Here is a 22,756-nt window from a genome sequence, read left to right as displayed (position 1 = left end):
GCATTTGCTGTAGTCTTCTATTCTGTTCTGTTGATCTGCTGCATTGTTTCTGTTGCAATGAAATCTATTTTGAGAGGCTGAGGTGCTGATTGCTGACATTTAACCCTTTCTTCTATTCAACTATGAGTGAGTTTAAGTTTAACTGTTGTCTGCAAAATGGCAAGGTTGCATTTCATGTTCAGGGAACAAGAATATTACGTAAATTACCTTTCATCTTATGTCCTTTTCTTTCGAGTTACAAGTGACGATTCATAAACTCTGTTTAGGGCCCCTGTTCCGAGCCCGTATCACTCCACACAACGCCTCATTCTGTCTGAGAATTTTGACCCAGAACGAATCCATCATGATGAAAGCACATTAAGACTATTGGTAGATAAATCGATTTCAATTGATTACTTTTAAACATTCTGTCTGAGAATGCATGATGATTACTTTTAAACAGTTGTGGAAGACTATTGGTAAATAAATCGATTTCAATTGATTAATCTCGTCTTTTGATGAATTTACCTTCTCATGCGCACCTCCAGCCCCAGGTGCAGCCTTTTTGTGGTCCATTAAGATGCATGAAGGCAATTTACTGTTGTCAGGCTCTGAACTCTGAAGGCAATTAGCAGCAGCCTGGTTTAAGGGTGTTAAGATTTAACTAATTTCTAGTTTTAAAAAATTTGGGTATCCTGGAATTATTGTTGTATTCTAGCTAATTTTACAGATTGTGTATAACTGGTAGATCATCATACCGGAATGATAGAGCATAAGGAATCACATGGATTTTGGAAGAGGAAAATTGCAAGAGACCTGGGTTCAATGCCTTTATAAATGTCATAATAAGTCATCTCATGGTGTTATTACACTGTTGAAATAGGGTAGTTTATTTTATTATCAGGCCAGGTTCTCCTAAATACGTAGTAGTTCAGTATTATCGTATGACAATGATAACAGAGATCAGTAAATTCTGTATGAAATTAAAATCTTGGAGTACTTGGATAAGATTTTCTACTGAGAACAGCAAACAACCGAAAATACAGAATGTGAAGAGATTTCAGCAACGGAGAATAGAAAGAAAAAAAAAAAAACACTGATTCTCTCCAACATTCGTACCTAGTCTTAAAACACTCGAGATTGGGGGATTTTTTTTGTCAACCAATTTATGTGTAAATCGAGATACAAACTGGGTCGCAACATGTAGTTTGTATTTGGGGTTAGGAGTAGGAGGTAGACTTATTCGAACTAAACCTTACCAATACCACTAGGCGAATCCTATTATTCCCTAAACAAAGAGTCAACCATCTATGGGGTGAATGAAATCAGCGGATTGATTTGTTGCTTAACTTATTGGGCAAATAAGATTGAATTTATTGTTCACTTTACAATAAGTATGTTTTGTTTGGACACGGATCTCCTTCAATTATTAAAAATTGGAGAGTGTCCAGTTAAATGATCGTAGATTGTAGGATTAAAATTAATAATTCAGATCTATTCAACAAAAACTCACGTACAACACCTTCCATGTTTCATGATTTCGTTTATTTTTCCCTTTACTCAAATTCATTCCCGGCATAACCTTTACCATTTGGACCTTCACTTTGGGTTGTTCTAGCTAGGCCGGTATGGCATCTCCGTCTCCAATCCAAGCAAACAGAATCTCAATACAATTCAAGGTTTTTTTTCTTTCTAATTTTCTCAGCAAACAAAAGTGGGGCTTGTTTCCTTCGATGCCCTTTTCCAACTCCAAGCTTTCACGCCTAACAAACCCCATTGCACAAATATACTAATCATCAAAGTCCAAGGAAACAAGCCTCACTTTTGTTTGGTGAGACAATTAGAAAAAACAAAAGTCCCTGAATTGTATTGAGATTCTGTTTGCTAGAATGACCAAAAGTGATGGTCCAAATGGTAAAGGCTATGTTGGGAATTAGTTTGAGTAAAGGGAAAAAGAAAAGAAATCATGGGACATGGAGGGTGTTGCGCAAGTTTTTGTTAAATATATTTGAATCGTTAATTTTAATATTACGGTATACGTTCATTTAAATGGACATTCTCCAAATTTTAACAATTGGAGAGGATCCGTATTCATTTTGTTTAGACTTTCCATGAATTTGAGATGTTTTTTCCTTATTGCACCATATATGGACAAGCTTTTGGATGTGTGATCAATGAGTTTTGCTATTAAAGTTTTAAGGGTAGAACTCAGGTTATCACCCAAATTAAGTGTAAGGAATGCACCTTTATTGAATTTTGTGAAGTGTTTGTAGAAGAGAATTTCTATCGTGATCCTGTTAATAGGGTATAGATATAGTTGATTTTTCCACCAATAAGAATCAAGTTGTAAAATTATATTGTTATTTTAAATTTTAATGATAATTGATAAAAAGAAACTTTAAGTTTTTCCAAAAAAAAAATTGTTAAAATTTAAACGAAAAAAAAATAAAACCTTGCTAATAAGCGTATAACAGGCAACATGATATGACAACAATTGAAGAAAATCGTAAAAAAATTCAAATTACTTTTGCTTGAGTGTAAAAATTATATCTATATTTATATATAAATGTGTCTTCTATGCATGTGGACTATTTTATCTATAAAGGTGCTTGAGTTATAAAACAATATAACTGGTACATTACTTTATCTTACAACAATAGCCTAGGGTGTAGGCTTTGATGCATGTGGCCTCCTTGACTAGGACATGGACTCATCATTCATGAATATTATCTATTTACCTTGATAGATTTATGCTACACACAGGGAAGTTTGTTTAAAATTAAATAAATGTTTTTTAAAAAGCAGAAAAGATTTGTTACTTCAAAAAAGAAAACAACTTTAAAAAAAAAATAGAAAATTCTTTATTTTATTAAAAAAGTAGTTTTTTAAAAAATAAACTTAAACAAACAATTTCATTATTTTAGTATAGTATTTTTCCACTTTTCTAAAGGGAACTTTGTCAAAACCTCAGCATACCTAATGTATTGAATTTTTCATTAATTTTGAGGGTTAAGATAAGTAAAAAAAAGTTTAAGGAAAGAAATTTGGTTTGTTTTTTATAAGTTTTTTTTATATAAAAAGAAGCATACACTTAATTTTCTAGAACGTGTCACAACTTTCTTGTGATAATATATGTAGGAGGATATCTTTCAACCCAAAATACAACTCTGGGTTCAGAAATTAAAATAGTTTATTATCTAAATCGTAAAACTCCAAAGCAGCATCTAATGAAACTGTGCTTTGCTGTGTATTTATGTTACACGGTTTAATTTATGAAATGTATCAAATTTAGCGGGTTTAACCGCCTCGCAAGTCCTCATCATTAGGTGTTTAAAATGCAAAATAAAAACAAAAATCAGCATGATTCGGGCATGAGAAAAGTTGCAGAAAGGAAGAACAAAATCGTTGGACTAGATTATGAACTAATCAGAATTATGTAATGGCCACACGGATTATCCAAAAACATTTAAGTTACAATAGTTCTATCTGTAAAAAAAAACCTGTATCGTTGATTAGAAAAAAATTATTAAATTTCTTAACGATTATTCTATAATTAATGGTTAGCAAAACCTTAATTTTAAAGCTTTATACACAATTTTCTATTAATATAGATATATTTAATATTTTCTATTAAAAATAAAATAATTTCTTTTTTTTTAAGTGTTGAGTATTTTAAAACAAATCAAAATATTTAAAGTAGCAAATAATATGAGGAAAAAGAATAGTTAACAGAATTTAATTTTTTATATTGTCGTTTTAATTTTTTATTGTAAATTAATTAGAAAATCCTTTTAAACATTACTTCTAAAATAATTATCATAAAAATAAATAATTTTAATGATATAAAAATCTATAATTAAATATTAATATAAAATTTATATTGTTATTATGTTTGAATTAAATTCATAATTTACATGTTTTTACTAACCAATGCCTTAAAAATAATGAGACATTTAATAGCATTGACACATTTCTTATCATAAATTTTAATGACTTTTTAGTCATTAATTTTTAATAGTTAATACAATTAATCTCCAAAAATCATAGTATGTAGAATATATATACATATAATTAATAGCATTTCTCTCCAAATGAAAAGTACTAACATTTAATTTGGAATTGATATTCCACCCATCAAGTAGTCAAGGCTGGTTGCGTTGCCTTGTGGGTGACGTTTCTCTAGGTCATTAATATGCCTTGGTCCTTGGAGAAGATACTGCTAATAATTCAGCTTCAGCCAAAACAAAAGAAATGACGTGAGTTCTTTCATCATTTATTGATTTTCATAATGAAATTTGGCATGTGAGTGGGTTGAGTAAACTTCATTTTTCAAGAACTGAATTGGGTTTGCTTTGCGCAGCAAGGGACTTGATGACGAGTTTTTATTTAGTTTACCTACCAAAGTACATCTTCCTAAGATCTTAAAAGCTCCCTTCATACACGCTGTCAAAAGTGCACTTCTACGTCACAAATAGTGTAAAAGTAAAACTGTTTACATGGAATGCTGCTTTCTATTTAGAGATATTTTAATACAACAATATGTTTCCTATTTAATTCTTTTCTTATTTTTATCTCTTTTAATCACATTTTTATCTTTTCTATACACATATTTATATTGAGTTACTTTATTAAGTATCATTAGTCATCTAAGTTTTTTAAAGCTCCCGAATCCTAGTGTACCTGACGTCTTTTACAACCATAGTTGGGGGCTCAATATATGTGGGATTTTGTGGACCCATAAAATCCTGCAATCATAACATCAATAATAAAAAATCTTTCATGAAAAAACAAATTTATAGTTGGATTTTCATGGAAACAGAAATATAATCACTAAACGGTTCGTTTAATTAATATTTTTTTACGATTAATTTTGAAAGAATATTAAAATCAGAAAAATATTTTAAAAAAATTATTTTTATTAGAAATACTTTGTTCTTTTAAAACTAAGATACCATTAGTTTACACATTGAAAAACCAAAATAATTATTTACCTCTTATTAGAATTATGCTTACTGTATATACTTGGAAGAGAGTGTCAAACAACATATTTTCTAACATTATTTATTATTAATTAAAATTTATTAAAATATGTAATTACAATTGTAAAACTCAATATGATTTACATTATTTTAAATATGAATAAAACATTATTTTAAGTTTAACAAATATTTCTAACTTGAATGTTTTAAGGTGTTAATTAATCTGGTTGAGTAAGATATATAGTTGTGCAAGAAAAAAAGAAAAAAGAAACTAGAAAAACTTAAGCAATGTACAGTGGGCTAAAGAGGTCGGTTTCAATGTAATTCAAAGGCAAAAATACACAACGTATCTGATGCAGGAAACAGAGTCTAGGGATAGAAGAACACATGATTCAAGGGCCAAGGCAAGGGGTGTGTACGTAGAATTAGATAATCTCCACCCTAGACTTTCTCTTCATTCATATGCCATAGCAGGCTAGTCCTTTCTTTGCTGGACACTAAATTGACTGAACTGGGTAAAATGAAGTGAAGTGATTTTTGTCCAAACTGGAAGTATTTAAGAGACACTTTTTGTTCTGATGAACCGCGATGTGGGTGAGGGCATATATTCTTCACTTCGTCTTTTTCCCATAGCTTTGGCGTTTTTACCTTGTCGTTTTTTATTTTTTAGGTTCTATTTACTCCTAAGCTTCTCTTAACAAATCATTACTTGAAATGACAAACTAAGAAAATTAAATTAAATACAATATAAAATAATGCTAATATTATATTCCATTTCCCCTAAAAAATGGATAAAAATCAAGAGTATTAGCATTAGAGCTTGTTTGGTCTCTTATCACAAACGTAACTTTTTTTTTTTCACATCGGGAAGTAGAACTTATAACTTTCAAATTTTGTAGCATAATAATAAACGTGATTTCCCGTTTCCAAACACGCATCAGGTGGTCAAACTCAATCTGTCAAAGCCCAGAAATTTTGTTTCCATGCGTTTGTACATGCTAGGAACTTTTTCTTCGTGCTTGCTTCCGCACAGCAAATTGGGGAAAACCTGGTCCTAAAGAAACTCACCTCGTTGGCTAAAAGAGCCTCCACCTTTAAGCACGTACAAGACCCATAATAAATTTTAAAACCAACAAGAACCCAAGTTACTGTTTTCCATGATAAATATGACATATGTCTCCATGAATTTAAACAAAAACCATATTAAATAATCTTACAAAGAAGAATAATTATTCGCATCCTGTAAAACTTGCACAAGAAACAAAAGCTCAGTACATCTACAAGGGACAAAAAATTAAGCTAGGAAATAGAAAGAAAGAAATACATGGCAGAATTATTATTATGGTCTTACTGTCCCTAGTGAAAAGAAAAATAGGCATGGCATATTATATTTTTACACCATTGGTTAGATAAAAAAAAATGTGAAAATGAGAGAGTAGAGGGCAAAAGAAAGTAGAGGCAGAGAGCAAGTGTGTCATTGTCACATTATACTTTGATAGCCATTCTGGCATGCTTTCTTTGCTCCACAGCGGAGTACACCACCACTGTCCACTGGTACACTCTTGGCATTTTCCCTTTCTTTTTTCATTTTTATTTTTAAATCCCACTCTCATTTTCCCTTCCACTTTTCCAATTCCTTCACTTCACACTCTCACACTCACAGACACAGTCTCTCTAATCTAATGGATGCAAAGTCTGCTGAAGCTGTTGTTCCCTTAGAACCATTGAAGTATCAGGTGACTCTCTCAGTAGAAGAAAAAAAATATATTTTTGTGTTGAACCCTTGAAAAATTTCGACTAAAGTTTGTTTCTTCTCTGTTTCTTAGACATGGTTCTTGAAAGTTTCGATCCACTGTGAAGGTTGCAGGAGGAAAGTTAAGAAGGTTCTACAGAGCATTGATGGTACCCAGCTTCAACACCCAAATTTTTCCTTCTCTGCATATTCTACAACAGGAAACTATTTCTGCGTACCCTGTTTTTTCTTTCTACAGGGTCTCAAATTTCACTATGCTAACTAAATATCCCTGTCATTTTCCCTTACCGTTTATTACCATGTTTTCACTGTGCTCTACTGTGCACTATTTTTGGGTTGTTATGGTGACAGGGAATTTTCAATTTCGTGTTATTTCGCAGGTGTTTTTACCACAACGGTTGACCCGCAACAGCAAAAAGTAACCGTCACTGGAAGCGTTGGAGTTGAGACGCTCATAAGGAAACTGGTCAAAGCCGGAAAACACGCCGAGATTTGGCCGGAGAATCTCGCCGCCGGGAAGGGAAAGAACTCCGGCAAAGACAAGAAGCAGCAGCAGCAGCAGAAGAAGAAGAAGAACGAACAAGGAGAACCAGAAAGCGCGGTAAACAACTCTACTACAACAAATGCAGAACAAAACACTAACTCTGGCACAAAAAAGGGAATTGAAAAAAATGCTGGCGAAAACAAGAGCACCGGAAACTCAAAGTCCGGCGGCGGAGAAAGTGAGGCAGCGAAACCGGAGAACAAGGGTGGTCAAAGTGAAGGGGGTTCTGGGAAGAAAAAGAAAAAGAAAGGTCAAAGCGGTGGAGTGAGTGCAGCATGTGGTGATGCACCTGCGCACACTGGATCGGAGGTGCAGTGTTCTGGGCAGATGAATCTGAGCCCTACACGTCAGCAATCATACGTGTATCCTGAAACATACTGTTATCCTCACCAAGTGGTGTATCTAGCAACTCACAACAACAACAGGTTATGTCCCATGCCCATGGGAACAATGGGTGGTCCTTCTTACTATGTTTCATCATTGCCCTACATGTGTGCAGGCTTCGACCATGACTCTCCTTATTATCGCTTTCAATCTCCACCCTTCGAAATCTTCAGTGATGAGAATGCCAACGGTTGTTCTATTGTGTGACCAAAGATAAATCAAATAAACATAGTGCTTTTTGTTTCTTTGATGGTCCCAGGTAGAGGTAGTTTTTTTTTTTTTTTGTTTTGTTATGTTTTTGTATTTTGAGGAGGGAAAAATCGAGCTTATGGCATATACGTTGTGCTCTGTCCTTGGATTTTCTAGGGGCTCACTTTGCTGCATTTACTACTCCAACACTGAAATATGCCCAACCTTACCTTATTTTGATCTTTTGGACCAAGCTGTAAATAATATTCTAATATGGACCCTTTTAATATTTCATGTCATGTGTATTAATATGATGTATGCTGCAAAGAGATGGAAGATAAAGATAAGATACCGTGTCAATGTCATGCCCAAAGGGCATTCCATGAGGACTGTGGTGTGGCTGTTCCAGCAAAGTAGAGGCAACAACGAAATGAAGCTTAATAGAAATTATAAATGTGATAAGAGGGGTTGACATTGGCTTATTTTATTCTACATGATTTGAGAATGAATTGCAAATTGTGTAACTTACAAATTAGAATCTTTCTTTCATGCCAGGTAAGTGGAGGATCTTAATTCGAACTTTAACAGTATAACTATTCAAACGAAATGATAATTCAGGAAATTTAAAAAAGAAAATCAATTTGGAGTACTTGAATTTAAAACATTTATGCTAAACTTAACCTGGAGTATAGTTGTTAATCTTCTTTGGGAGTCACGGCTTCATAATTTTCAACAAATTCAGGGGACTCACTGCATTTGCTCCATTAACGAGGACACTTGTGAAGTCCATTGACCGAGCCGTGATTAGTGCCGCGTTTGTTTGCTGTTTTTTTGGTGCATGGTAATACAATTTCCTCGTTGTGAAGAATAAAATTATGCCTTTTATTTAAAAATAGGCTTACATAAAAATAAAATAATAAGACCATTTGGTATTCACCCTATAAAATAGAGATATCTATTAAGAATTATAGTTGTTTATGCGATTTTTTCTTTTTTTATAGTTAATATTGGGTACGAGCAGTGTATAAATTATGAATTGTTATAACTGCCAAATTTGTGTAGAAAAATCAGTATTACTTTATGCCACGGGTTAGTATCACATACCAAAAGGACTTGTCCTTTCTTGAAATTCCACGTTTGGGTCAAAATAGGATCAGCTCAAAGTCAAATTATGTTGTTCGAATAATGTAGATATGCTGAGAGGTTATATCATTGTTCTCTCATTTCGTCCAGATTCCTGAAATCAACTTGTCTTCTTGAAAAAAGCAGAAAGAGTTTGAATCAATTTTTCTAATTGCATCCAAGAAGTATTAAAGAAATGATTATAATCTTGGTCAGTATATGCTTAATTTTTGTTAGCCAAATCCCATTTTACACATTTTTGGCACAGCATCTAATAAAGTCGTCAGTATCTTACTGATGCAAGACAACTGTATGTAAGTACTTAAGAATGTAAAAAAAAAAAGAAAGTAAATAAATAAATTGAGGATAAAATGATTTGAATATTCTAAAAGAAATTAATCAAATTTAAATATTAATATTGGATACAGGCCTGAAAGCTAAATGTGCATTTTTGAGAATCCAAGCAATACTACTACCCGTGTTCTATTCTCTGTGTGCTATCTTGTATACTACAGAAATTTATGGTGTTAGAGTTATGTTGTACTTATACTCTCCCCTACTTTCCAATACTATATAACAATTTTAGCGCAAATAAATATGTATACAAATTCATGGTTCCATGATGAGATATGAGGCAACAATTAATGTTCCCTGCATTTTCCATGTTGTTAAGCCACCCCATGTGAGTCATTCAGCTTGTGGACCAAAACCATTGTGAGCATCAATGAAATAAAGTGGAAAAAAAAAGTATTAAAGGAAGAAACATGTGTCAAGAGTAGTCCATTATCAGAAGGTTGAAGCCCGAGAAGATAAAAAGGTGATGATAGGTGAAACAAGCAGTCGTGCATTGAAGTGAAATACAGAGCGCGATAGGACAGTGCCCTTGAAGTGATAAGGAATAATATTTTAAGAGAGGAAAAACTGTTAAAAATTAATAAACCCTTTTATTTTTAGTATAATTTTTTCCTTAAAAAACACGTGTTTTTTTTATAGAGGGAAATTCTCCTTAAATTAAATAGGATTATTATTATAAATGATAAAATTCTTCCTCTAATTTTTTAATATAACTATAAATTCATGATTTAAATTGAAGATATTTAAGATGAAATAATCTTGTATAAGTTAATTCAGGTGCTTCTAAGTGATTTCAATAGCCTTTTGCTCTTATGTTTTAACTTTAAATTAAATATATTTTTAATTTATGCAAATACTAAAATGCTTTTTTAGTCTCTAGAATTGACCCTTATTCATAGAAATATGTTAAGTGCCATCATTGTTCTCTATAAAAAAATCATCTTTTTGGACCTTTCGTTGAAGAAAATAAAAACTATATATTACGCATTTTCATAAATAAAGAAAAAATACTTTTTAGAAATTAAAAATTAAACATTGTACTATTTAAATTCAAGTGTCTCCTAAAAAATTCACAAGAGTCTATAATGTATGAGATTTTAGGTTATTAATATCAAGTCTATCATGTTTAAATTTAACTTGTTTAAATAATGAAAATTAAAGTAGTAGTTGTTACAAAATAATAATAATCTAGTGGTGCATTTAACATGTCATATTTGAATAGTTGATTGTATTGTAGCTTTCACCTTTAGTATTAATAACTTAGGGTAAATAGTCATTTTGGTCCCTGAAAGTGTAATTCGCTGTCAATTTGATCCCTGAATTGAGATAAATTGTAAAATAGTCCCTGAGATAAATTGCAAAATAGTCCCTGAAAGTGCAATCTGTTAGTCACGTTAATCCCTGCCGTGAATGGAGTAGTTAACGTCGTCAATTTTCGCTGATGTGACACGTTTAGTGCCACACAGACATGCCACGTAATGAGGGACCAAAGTGACATTAAACATTTATTTATTTAAATAATGTTTTTTTAATTAAAAAACAATCAAAAGTCACGTTACAGGGACTAAAACAATATAAACGTATCTCTTTCAGGGACTAAAATGACAGTTACATACAAACACCACCATTGACAACAATTGGATTAAGAACATTTCATAGACAATTGTTCTAAACATCTTCATTTCAATCCCCATACAATCAAGCTTTGAGTTAACTTGAGCCTTCCACATTGTCTTATCTTCCTCTCTTCCAAATTGTCTTCTTTGTTCTATGGAAAATGTCCCAAGTGAATCATCAACTCCAAATGCTTCAATCAATTGATCAACCCAAATAAAGTACCCACAATATCCAACTTCATCTTGAAAAGCCCCAAATAGAAATCCTAAATCAAAACTCCCAATGTGAAATCAAAACCCTAAATCAATAAATGTGAAATAGACATACCTTATTAATTGAACAAGTGAAAAATGTCCTTCCTCTGTTAATATTTGTTCCAGCAACACACCTAACAGCCCTTCTACCACAACCACAAAAAAGAACAACTTGTGATGAAACTCTTGTTCGAGATGATGATGCATTGCTCCTCTGCGACATTGTTGATAGTAAGAGAGAACGAAATGGTGCGATTTTTGAGGTCTATTGAGATGATTAGAAGTGCAAATATGGAGGAGGAGGAGAAGAGAACATAGGTTCTGTTTAAGGGTTATGTTAAAGAAGAAAAAGAAGAGGAGGAAGATATATGAGGGTTTTTTACTTTCGTTTTGGTCCCTCATTTCATTAAAATAAACGAAATTAGAAATAAAAAATCCACATAATCATGTTTGTGTGATACTTAACGAACCACATCAGCGATAACTGACGGCGTTAACTACTCCATTCACGGCAGGGACTAACGTGACTAACAGATTGCACTTTCAAGGACTATTTTACAATTTATCTCGATTCAGGAACCAAATTGACAGCGAGTTACACTTTCAAAGACCAAAATGACTATTTACCCTAATAACTTAATATACCTGCATTATTTTGGGTACATTCGTGGGTCCACCGCCCAAACAAGGAAAATAAACTATACCTTCACATTAAAAATGCTGGGCATATCAACATTTAAGGGTAAGGAGTGTAATTGTTGAGTTCTAAGTGCACATAAAAAACGGTGATACTGCTATGCTATCAATGTTTACAAATGATAGGACCTGATAGTTCTCGTAAGATGTCATATATACATTTTAAATACCACAACTTGAACCTAGGAAATATTACTTAACACGAGAGCGTCCTGTGAAAAAGCTCCATAGGTACAAAGTTTTGTTTTTTCTTTTTTAACTTTTTTTTTTTTTTGAAGTGGCAAGTCTTAAATGCAAGTTGATGCCTTTGAAGTACGCTGATTCATCCCAAGCATGATTACAATTACGGTCACGTCGTCATGGTACTTCCTTCTCCTCCCAGCTGGAATATTCATCAACTCTTCCATGCTAAGACCTGCATGAGCGTTACTTAGCTAACCAATAATCATAAAATACAACAAATAAGCATTTACATTGATGAAAATAAAATTAAATTTAGAATTAGATCTTGAAAATAACCGGCAGAATCAGCTGCTCTAGCTACAAGCTGCTCTATGAGAAACTTTGCTGGATCACCAAAAGGATTGCTCAAGATATAAGACTCCACAAGCTTTACTGCCTCATCATTGCTGAAGAAGTCAAATAAACCATCACTCCCTACTATAACAAATTGATCGGAATTTGAAATTCTATGGACATTCAATGATGGTTGCGTGGATATGTATGGTGGGCTTTTAAGATCCCGAACTCGAAGGATTCCCATCAAAGCATCATTCAGATTTTTCTGCAGGAGAATAAAATAAGAAAATTAAATCTATGTTTGGTACTTGGTAGGACAAAGATTTATTCTTTGCAATCGTCCATTCACAGACACAGTCAGTAGATTGAATTTTAAGGGTTTATAATTATCACATTTACTTGCTAAAATATCAGTACCCAAAATCTTATAGAAACCTATTGGCTGAAGTGTAAGAGAGAATACTAACCTTTTTCAAGTAGCCAACTCCAAAAGCTCGAGTAACCTTCAATTTACCTTTCACTTTTCCTCCTATAACGATCTTGGGATCATCAGGATGATCAGCCAGAAGTCTAGCTCTTTCAACTTCATTATCAACAGTATGATTATCTGTAAGCTGTATAGCCTCGAGTCTCTCTCTCTTATCCATTCGATCAACTGTAGTGCATGTTGCCAATACTGCTCTGCTGTCACCTAGATTAAGGGTATACAAATCATTGCCGTGAAGAAGCACAAGTAAAACACAAGATCCAATAGAAACTAAATCAGGACGTTCCTCCATTTCCTGCTCAACCATGTACAAGAAGTCATTCTCAGCCTGACTAATAGAACGTTCAAGGATATCAAGTACCCCATATGAAAATGAATCACATGATACTTCTGACTTAGTAGATGGACTACACTTTGCAAAACAACCATGATTAGAATCGTTTATTCCCTTAAATCTTGACAGAGATTGATCCTCGTGATAAATAAGACTATCATCCAACTTATATTGCAGGGATCCACCCAAGCATCCATCATCGTAAGCTTTGACGGAACCCGGCTCCAATTCCCAAATTAACTTGTTAAAGTAAGATATGATGGTGTCATACAGGGTACCAGCCAGAAAGTCAGCTGCATCTCTTCCATTAAAGCCGTCATATATTGCACAGAAGAGCCACCCATTTTCTTCAGAACAAACTGCTTGAACTCTATCTTCACCAGCAGCTCCTCCTGCTACTTGGACTTCCTTAGCATTAAGAAAACCTTCACTTCTGGAAGGATCACTCATGGATTTTAATGTGCAAGAGTCATATTCAAGGATATCACTTGTAGTAGAAGGACTGCAGCTAAGGTAAGTGATATGAACCCTCATGTCCTCATCAGTAAGACAGACTATTTGGGAGGGAGGATGATAGTATGTCCAACTTTGAAAGACTTGGTGAAGAGGTTACTTTTCGAAATGAATTAGGAGAATCCCAACTTGGAAGGATTTCTTCTCCTATCTTACCATTGCAGATGTTTGTGTTTGCTAATGTAGCATTTGCACTTAAGGCTGCACCTGAAAAGCAGGAGAAACTGCTTGTTCTACGTACTCCAGGAAGGATTTTGCAGCCACTGGCAACTTCACAAGGAATACCTCTATCGCTATTGCATTTATAGCCAAAACTTATTTTTAAATCTCCTTCAGAATTAAGCATGTTTACCCTGCATTAAGAAATTCATTCTCAATAGTATCAGTATCACAGGTAAATATATATACTAAAAAGCAAACGTATAGTTACAAATTGCAGATTGCAGAAAGGCAAAAATCCGCTATATCAAATAGCAGATAGCATCACGGCCAAATAGCAGAAGTCACATAATGGTTGAAAAATATGATATACATTAATTATACATGAATAGAAAGTTAATATGCAAATAAAAACAAAATGAACAAAATTTGGCATAATATTAACTCAAAAAAGTTCAATTGCCTGGAGACTCATTGGAGATGACAAAAGGATGCAGGACGCATGACACAACCACGACACCCATAGCGGCCGCAATGGCCGACAAAGTGGCAATCGTGGATCCAAGGAATTTGATGCAATAACGCTTTAGCGGCTATTTAACAACTCTATAATAGCCATATTATAGTATAAAACTGGAACAAAAGATTTCCCATATTATGCCCAAACAACAGTGTCATTAAAAAAATTTAAAGCTAACATCCAAATGTTTGTATGTATTTATTTGTGAACAGAGAATGGGAGAAAGAAGGTTGAGAGGGGGGAGTATCTAACAACTAGCAAGAAGCAACAGGCAATTCCCTCCACTTGCTCAGTCACTTAACTTTTCAAAGAAACTCAGGATACCATAACAATTTGATATGAGATCCCAAACAATACAATATATGGCTGGAATTAGATCATCTAGCCAAACAATTTGAATACAAGAAAGGTTCATAACAAGACAACCAAAACAATGAAAGTCCAAATTGTAGTGACTGCACAAATGATTCAAAATAGCTAAGAAAATAAAAGGAAGCATAATTGAAACCAAATATGCACAGCAACATTAGCTTCAACCCCAAGAATGTAAGCAATATACATAAGCCGGATGATGATAAAAAATTCAACTACAGAGCTTATATCCGCTTGTAATAGTGTAAGCCGGTATAATATAATTCTTTGAATTGAAAATCTAATTTAGTTGAACCAAGCTACAGAGCAAACAGCTTAACAATGCCCCCGAATATACCAATGAGCAAATTTTGCTTGGCACGAATGTAAGTAACAGTTGGATAGCAAATGCATTAAGAATCCAAATCGAATCGAAATGGGTTTAAGTGGGATAGTATGCAAGCAATCCAATGAATTGATAAGAGAGAAAGAAAAGGAACTGACCAGTGGAGAGAGAGTATGACTTAGCAAATCACGAAAGGGCAGAGAAAGAAGAAGGAAATATGTTGTGTGTTTGCGGCAACAAGTGGGAATCCGTATCATATTGAAATTGGATTTGGATGGTTTAGATTTGCCAACAAACACTTTCTCTTCTCTTCACTCTTTATAGGCTCACCAACCCTGACTTTCATTTTACCCACGTTACCTTTGTCAGCATTACTAAATCTTGCTTTGCTTGACTCTTTTTCTTAATGTTTTCTATTCACCCTTTATCATTAATAATAATGTGTGCTTTTATATTTTTTTACAATTTTTTTTAGCTCTATGTTGAAGTTTCAATCTTATTATCTTTATATTAATAGAAGTAAAAGAAAATATCTTGAAGGGAATTATTATACATTTGAATGATAAATTTTTAGATGATTTATCTCTAAATATTTTTTATAATTATAAATTAATTATTATCAAGTAATTATGATAAGTATTTGAAATTTTGAATAATTAGATTAGTTATTATCAATCTAATTTAAAATTCTGAACAGTTAAATTTATGATAAATAATAATTATAAATTAATTACTATCAAGTAATTATGATAAGTATCTGAAATTTTAAATAATTAGATTAATTATTGTATATATTAATATAACAAATTCTATAATTTAAAATTAACTAAAAATTATCGATAAATATAAAGATATTTGAAATTAATTGTGAATAATATCAATAGATGCTTTTAAGTCAATGGGATTAATTACATTAATATTTAAAGTAAATTCATTGGGGGTTATTTTAAAAAGAAATATGTTACATTTAATTTTTAAACTTTATTTCAAGTGTAAATTGAAATAATAATTTCGAAATTTTAAAGTAAAATAAAAAACTCGTGCATCTCACAGTTACTGTACTAGTTTATTTAAATTCTTCAGAGTCTCGGAGGGTTTTCAAATAAGAAATAATTTGAAGGTTTAAAGTAAAATGAATTCATGAAATTTTAAGAATTTTACCAGATATAATTTTTATTTTTATAATTTTAGATATAATGTGATAATTTAATTGGTAGATTTTGAAATAGAGAGAGAGAGAGAGAGTTCCAAATAGGTTAATTGATTCAACTCATAGGTATTTTAAGCAGAAAATGAGCATTTATAAAATTTATTCAGGGAAAAACTATTGGAGAAACATCGTTATAATCGGGAGTTGTTATAAATTAATCTACTCTATATGCACCAAAAATAACTAATCTAATCCATAAAAATAGATGAAAAAAATATAAAATATCGAAAATTAAACTGAATTTTCTATTGAATTAGATTTAGAATTTGATTTTAAAAACTGATCCTATCCAAATCAAACTTCAATTATATCTGAAAAGTTGTTCTACTATCAATTATAATGACTTATAAATGAGATATTTGATATTTTAAATCATTTTTATTATATAGCTTATTTTTTATATTATATATCTTATATCTTATTATATAGCTTATTATTTATACAATACCTTTTTCATAGAAATTAATGTAAGACAAAGAAAAACCAATCTAATATAAACTGCATTAGATTGGATTGATTTAAATTTTAAATTAAAACGATTGGATGACCAATTAAGAAAATTAAAGTGATCGAATTACATAATTTTTTTTCTCTTCAAAATTGATTTAGTCCAATCCGAAAACATTCTCAACTGTAATAATAGAAAAACTAAGAAAATAATAAATAAAGAATATTAAAGAAATTAAATAACACATTAATTACAATATAACAATATGAAGTAAAATTACATCTTTATTTTAAAGAGTGATATATTTCACGTGATTTTACCTTGAGTTTCTTTATAAATCTAGTTGGTGTTTGTTTTATACTTTGTTCATAAGGTATTTTTATTTTTCTTCACATTATCAGAAAACAGGAAGTACATAAAAATATAATAACATCTTTTCAATTATAAATAAAAATTTAAAAACTAACCTAAGAACAAAAAAATCAAACGAAATACCATTCGATGTTAATTAGTTTCTTGTTTTAACATAAATTTGTATGACTTGTCATGTTACTTTATGCCTATGGTATGGAATAGGATGCTCATTACGATGTATTACTGCCAAACATATGCACAGATGCTGCCAGTGAATTGAATGGTTCAACGTTGGGTTCCCCTTGTGTTGTTGGGTTTACTTTTGTACTCATGTCATGTGCCTCGATGGAGAGTATTTTTGCCCAAAATAAAATTCACCAACCAAATAGGAAATTCAAAACAATAATAGCAGTAGTGCATTTCAAGTTTGGTTCCTTCCTATCACACTTTTGACCGACCAATGCATGCTACACTGTTACGGCTTATTTATGGACCATATTCATGAAGGATGATGGATGCTGCCACTTTGAACAAAAGGTGGTGGCGGCTGATATCAAAAGAAAGTTGCTTCGCATTATACCCTTCCATGCAGAAATTTACATGGACCACATTGTTGCACCCATATATTTTTTTTTAGTTTGGACTTTGGACAAGGTGCCAAACTCATCACTACCACCCATTCAATTTCAAATTTGAGACAATTCAACTTTCTGATAACAGCTGGGACAGAGAAAGATCAAAATCATTATGATCATGACGTGCATCGCCTCTTTTCAGAGGAGGCGACAAAACCAAATACCTACCTGCATTTTAAAGTGAATTAAGATATCGACTCTCACTTGTCTGGTAGTCAACAGATCAATGCGCGTGAGTTTGAAGCAAATTAAAGGGCCATTGAATAGTTTTGTTTTAGGAAGAACCGGTATTTGGAATGACGAGAATATGACATGTAGAAGGGGATAAACTTGTGTGCTTGGAGAGAGAGAGAGAACAAAATAACAGAACACTTGATGTGTTAGAGCATAACATACAAAAACAAGTATCTAAGTCAGTGTGTGTTTGGATTACATTCCAACACCTCAAATGGGTTCATCTCAATCCACCCAAAGAGAATCTTTTCCATTCGGGTGCATTGGAGTTGTTCAAACACACCCCATAGTGTGTTTGTTTTTCGTTTTTCGTTTTTCAGTTGAACGCAACTGAACGTCAACGTCGTTGCAATGGACAAACAAACACACCCATGATTATTGCTACCCTCAAGCCATTCATTGACTACTGACATGCTTTTAGAAATTGTTCTATTCAAATTCATTATCCAAGTTTTCCCATGACTAGATGTAACTGCTTGTGGTGGTACCAAGAACACAATTGATGAATAGAATTGTCTAATTGTTTTGATAAATTTTTCCATAAAAAGTGACAAAAAAAAGGTAAAATGAATCAAACTTTTCTTGTAAGTGAAAAACAACTTAAATGAAAGAACTTTTTTTAAAAAATTAAAGTACCCAAGTTGATTTTAACTCAGAACTCAGAAGAGAAACTCAATTTATTTTATATTCTTATCTTCTTCTGTAAGTATTTATAGAGAAATTTATCCAACTGAGACCTATATACAAAATACTGATTCAGCTAGTTTCTTGTGATGTTTATTTAAGAGTAGTCATCAGTATGGAGCTCAAATAGCAGTTTCATGGCACCAGACTCAGCCACATATAACTAGGATTCAACATAGTAATAGACTTTTGTCAGCCCCTTCTTTGAGCGAATTTGAGAAACCTGATCAAATACACAGATTACAGAAGCATATAACACAATTATTACCAACCAACCAAATATAACAAGGGAAAAAAAGTCTCTTTTTATGACCAAATAATAAGTCTTAGAACAACCAAGTTTGGATTAATTCAACAGCTTCAATCAAACAACTTCAATGGTGCTACTTATAAAACGTAATAAATGTACAAAGAAATAAAGCCTTATTAGTTACAAAGAGCAAACTGAGTAATTGACACAAAAAATATCAAACCTAACCTATCTAGCTGACTAGTTTAAATAAATGGATTTCATACCTTAATTTGTTTGATGTCTGAAATGTCAGCAACGTGAGTACCACCACAGGGGCAGCCAGGATTATCTCTTATCCTCACAATGCGAGGTGTGCTTTCCTATGAGAGTTGATGTATCAATATTGAAACATAGGGTGGTGCAGAAAAGTAAGAACAAAACCAGATTTGAGATTAAATTAGCATTGTTTTGTATCCTTTAATATAGTATAAGCCGGTAATGTACATAAATGTAAGATAGTGAATGCTCTACATCAGCTAATTTCAAAGAATAGCTCCAGTTCCATTATTGTAAGTTTATAACAAAATACCAGTTTCAACAAGCAAGGACAGTAGCTAGGGCGTTGGTAGATATCTGACATTATAAAACTGCTTACCACCACCATTATCCTTTTGTGGTAATGAATATGTGTTCCTAAGAAAAACAATTTCTCCATTTTTTCAGTTTCATACTTTATAATGACGCAGTGTAAATACAAATACACTGATTGAGAAGTGATATATGATGTATGGCATAAATCCCATGTCCTTTGAGATGTCAACAACAAAAAAACGAAAACATAAAAATACAGTTATTTAAAAACATGAAGAGCCAGTTCGATTCTCTTCTCATTTTTTTTAAAACCATTTTCTAAAGCATTTCCACACTAGTCAGCAATCAATTTCCCATTTAAATTTTGAAAATCATTTTCAAAACAAGTGTTTAAAAAAAACAGAAATAGTTGGAAAATGTTTTCTTAGAGTCCTCTAAGACAAACTTTTAGAAAACAAAAATGTGCTCAGTGGACAAACACATTAAAATATACTCAGGAGACAGACAAATTATAGGAATCATAAAACTGTATTTTTCAAAACAGTAAACAAACAAGGTTGAAGTCTAATATATGACACTCTCCAGGTTGGTTCTACTTCTATGCCAGTAAATACATGCATGTAGGGCAGGCAGGCAGACTGACTGACACAAGCACACTGATATTAAGGCTTGAAATGATTTTATCACCTTCATATTTCACAATGACTGAAATGAGAGTTTCTTCCATTTTCATGAAAACAATTTCATATTTATGACTTATGAGGACTTCTACAAAGTACAAAGTGGATAGAACACCATAAGCGTGAATCTCCTGTCCCACGTAGAATTTCAGCATCAGAGACCAATGGAAGAGACTGTATGAGCTGGAATATTCCTGACGCTATACTAAGGGATACAAAATATAGTACTGTAATTTTGTCACTTGTCAGTGGACCTTTGAAGGAAATTCTAACAGAAGTTGATTGATTTATCCAAAAATAAAAATAAAAATATTTAGGCACTTTGTAAGATAACAATGTGACATGCATTATGGTTATAGCAAAGCCAACAACTAGTTCAGTATAAAGAACACAGGAAATTATTTGCAGTAAGCTGTAAGGTTATATCTTTTATAGACTGACCTTGGGAACATAATCAGGAAGACACCCACCACAAAGCTTAGCAGCTTCATCATATGGTAATATATCAACAGAAACCTACATGGCAAGGTGAAGATTTTCAGAACCTGATGCTACATATAAAAAGCAATTTGTGAACATGATCACTTACTTTTCCTCCCATGGAAATTAATGCATTGGCCTCCAGCTCTAAATCCTTTTGCTTACTCTGCATTTCATTTTGTGAAATTGTACCTTTGTATTCAACCCAAGGCCTGGAAACAATAGTTACAATACAATAGCAAGTATGAAGCAAACTTTAGAACTTCTGAACACATTTCAACGGAATACTCATGGGAGTACAACAGCAGGAGATTGATTAGTGAAGGTTAGATCTTTCTGAGTAAACCCCTGATTAAATTGGTCTTCCACATATTATTCATTATATTAGTCTTCTATAGATTTTTTTTACCATGCAAGTCCCCTCAAAGATGTAAACATCACCAAAAAAATCATTACAAGACCTGTGTCACCATGCAAATCTTTGGGTGACGAAGATAAGGGTTAGACTTCTAGCAAACCCATTTGATCATGATTAATATTATCCTACATCAGCAATGATTTGATGTATACCACACTGCCAGTCAGCTTGGATATTAAATAGATCACTTTCAAGACTCAACCTATTCAGATTAGGCGCATAAAAAGATTCAAAAACAGGAAAATGATATACCCATCAGGAAAATGGTAGGCTTTGCTAGGCTCTAAATTTCCCAATCCTATTCTTGGCAAACAAATATCAAGCAAATGTCCTGCTGAATGCAATCTACACAAATGAAAAAACCAAAAAAGAATTAGATTTACAGAAGCAGAATTAAAATTTTTCTTATAAACGGTGTAGTAATCACACATTGAAGAGAAAAGATTGAAGAATTTCATGGTCTGCAAAAATTTAAACCTGGAGTTGAGTTTTCGCCTGGGCTGATCAACAAAGAGTGAAACCTCCTTCCCTTTCTCGAGTGTAGGCTCAAATTCCCCGCCCAGGTTCTCAAAGAAACCATAGTGAAAAACCTACATCACAGTAATAAAATAATAAATACAACCCAGAGACGGATTCAACAACAAAAAGTAATCTGAAATTTGATTGTTGGAAACTTACAATTCCATCTTTGGACCGAACATCAGAAACCAGAAATTTGTTGTTATCAAAGCCATGAATGAGTACAAAGCCAGTATCCGCAGGTTGACCACCACCTTGCGGATAGAATATTGTACGATCCAATGTCAAGACATGTCGACCATCATCCCCCTATCCAGATTATTAGTTTTAGAATTCTTCATTCCTTCACCATTTGTCATAATTAACTAAAACATTAAAGCAAACCTTCAAGTGAGATAATAGTGTGGCAGTGGATTCGAGCCTCCACATGTCATCAAAGTGTTCCAGCTTCGTTGGATTCTTATCCATGAGGCCTAGCTCCATCCAATCCCAGAATCAGAATCTAAGTCTAATTCACTTTGCTTTAGACCACGGAAATAACACCCACCTGCTTCAATAACATTTTTCTCCAATGGAAATAAATATGCACCATTGATTTGGAATTAACGGTTGGGAAAAACTCACCGTATCATTGGAGTTATCAAACTCATCCCTGATTTGTTTGAGAAAAAAAAAAAAGGGTTATGGTCCAACTTAGATTAAAAAATCTTCAGTCTGTATCATAAGATTTATTAATTTTTAGTAATAAAGTAATTTAACAATAGATATTAAACTCAATTTATTTTAGAGTTGTTGAAACCTTTAATTTATATTAGAGTTGTAACTGCTCCTCGTTGTAAGTGATGGTCGAAAGGGAAGGTTTCACCAGAATTCATTTGGGAAAAGCTGTACAGAAACAAAACTAGAGTTGTTTGACTTGTTTCCGTACGTTTATTGAAACGCTGAGTAATGGTAAATATTCATCTCAGTCGTTAATTTAAATAAATGGTGCACGTTTATTTGAGTGGACACTCTCCAATTTTTTCAATTGCAGAGGATCTTGGCAAAAATATCCTATGGGTTTCCTTTTACAAATTATTTACTTAAATGGATCTGTTCTCAAATTATTTACATGCACTTCTCCGTTGGACGCATTCTCCGAAATGATGGCACGTGATAAGGTGGCAGGGAA

At 32.7% G+C, this 22,756-nt stretch overlaps 3 protein-coding genes across 4 annotated transcripts; 1 reads left to right on the top strand and 2 right to left on the bottom strand.

Annotated features, from left to right (window-relative positions):
* Positions 1–6,366: 6,366 nt before the first annotated feature.
* LOC114420044 (heavy metal-associated isoprenylated plant protein 35-like) lies at positions 6,367–8,121 on the top strand. Its single transcript, XM_028385888.1, has 4 exons — positions 6,367–6,512; positions 6,622–6,694; positions 6,785–6,860; positions 7,092–8,121. Exons 2-4 carry the CDS (start codon positions 6,641–6,643, stop codon positions 7,844–7,846), a joined length of 885 nt encoding a protein of 294 aa, XP_028241689.1. The 5' UTR covers positions 6,367–6,512; positions 6,622–6,640; the 3' UTR covers positions 7,847–8,121.
* A 3,676-nt stretch (positions 8,122–11,797) lies between these two features.
* LOC114420043 (probable protein phosphatase 2C 40) lies at positions 11,798–15,404 on the bottom strand. Of its 2 annotated transcripts, none has more exons than XM_028385887.1 (5): positions 15,259–15,404; positions 13,761–14,077; positions 12,858–13,729; positions 12,391–12,655; positions 11,798–12,286 (listed from the first exon to the last, which is right to left on the bottom strand). In XM_028385887.1, exons 2-5 carry the CDS (start codon positions 14,068–14,070, stop codon positions 12,159–12,161), a joined length of 1,575 nt encoding a protein of 524 aa, XP_028241688.1. In that variant the 5' UTR covers positions 14,071–14,077; positions 15,259–15,404; the 3' UTR covers positions 11,798–12,158. The 2 variants fall into 2 exon arrangements, with proteins under 2 accessions (XP_028241688.1, XP_028241687.1); XM_028385886.1 differs by lacking the exon at positions 15,259–15,404 and adding an exon at positions 14,912–15,195.
* Positions 15,405–18,626: 3,222 nt separating this feature from the next.
* Positions 18,627–22,267, bottom strand: LOC114420042 (alanine--tRNA ligase). Its single transcript, XM_028385885.1, has 8 exons — positions 21,970–22,267; positions 21,745–21,894; positions 21,544–21,656; positions 21,319–21,411; positions 20,758–20,860; positions 20,610–20,684; positions 19,182–19,277; positions 18,627–18,888 (listed from the first exon to the last, which is right to left on the bottom strand). Exons 1-8 carry the CDS (start codon positions 22,066–22,068, stop codon positions 18,829–18,831), a joined length of 789 nt encoding a protein of 262 aa, XP_028241686.1. The 5' UTR covers positions 22,069–22,267; the 3' UTR covers positions 18,627–18,828.
* Positions 22,268–22,756: the final 489 nt, after the last annotated feature.

This window comes from Glycine soja, chromosome 7 (assembly GCF_004193775.1).
Source record: "Glycine soja cultivar W05 chromosome 7, ASM419377v2, whole genome shotgun sequence".
Classification (NCBI taxonomy): Eukaryota; Viridiplantae; Streptophyta; class Magnoliopsida; order Fabales; family Fabaceae; genus Glycine; species Glycine soja.
The sequence above is the reverse complement of the archived record's forward strand: the minus strand, read 5'-3'. Positions and strand labels throughout refer to the sequence as shown.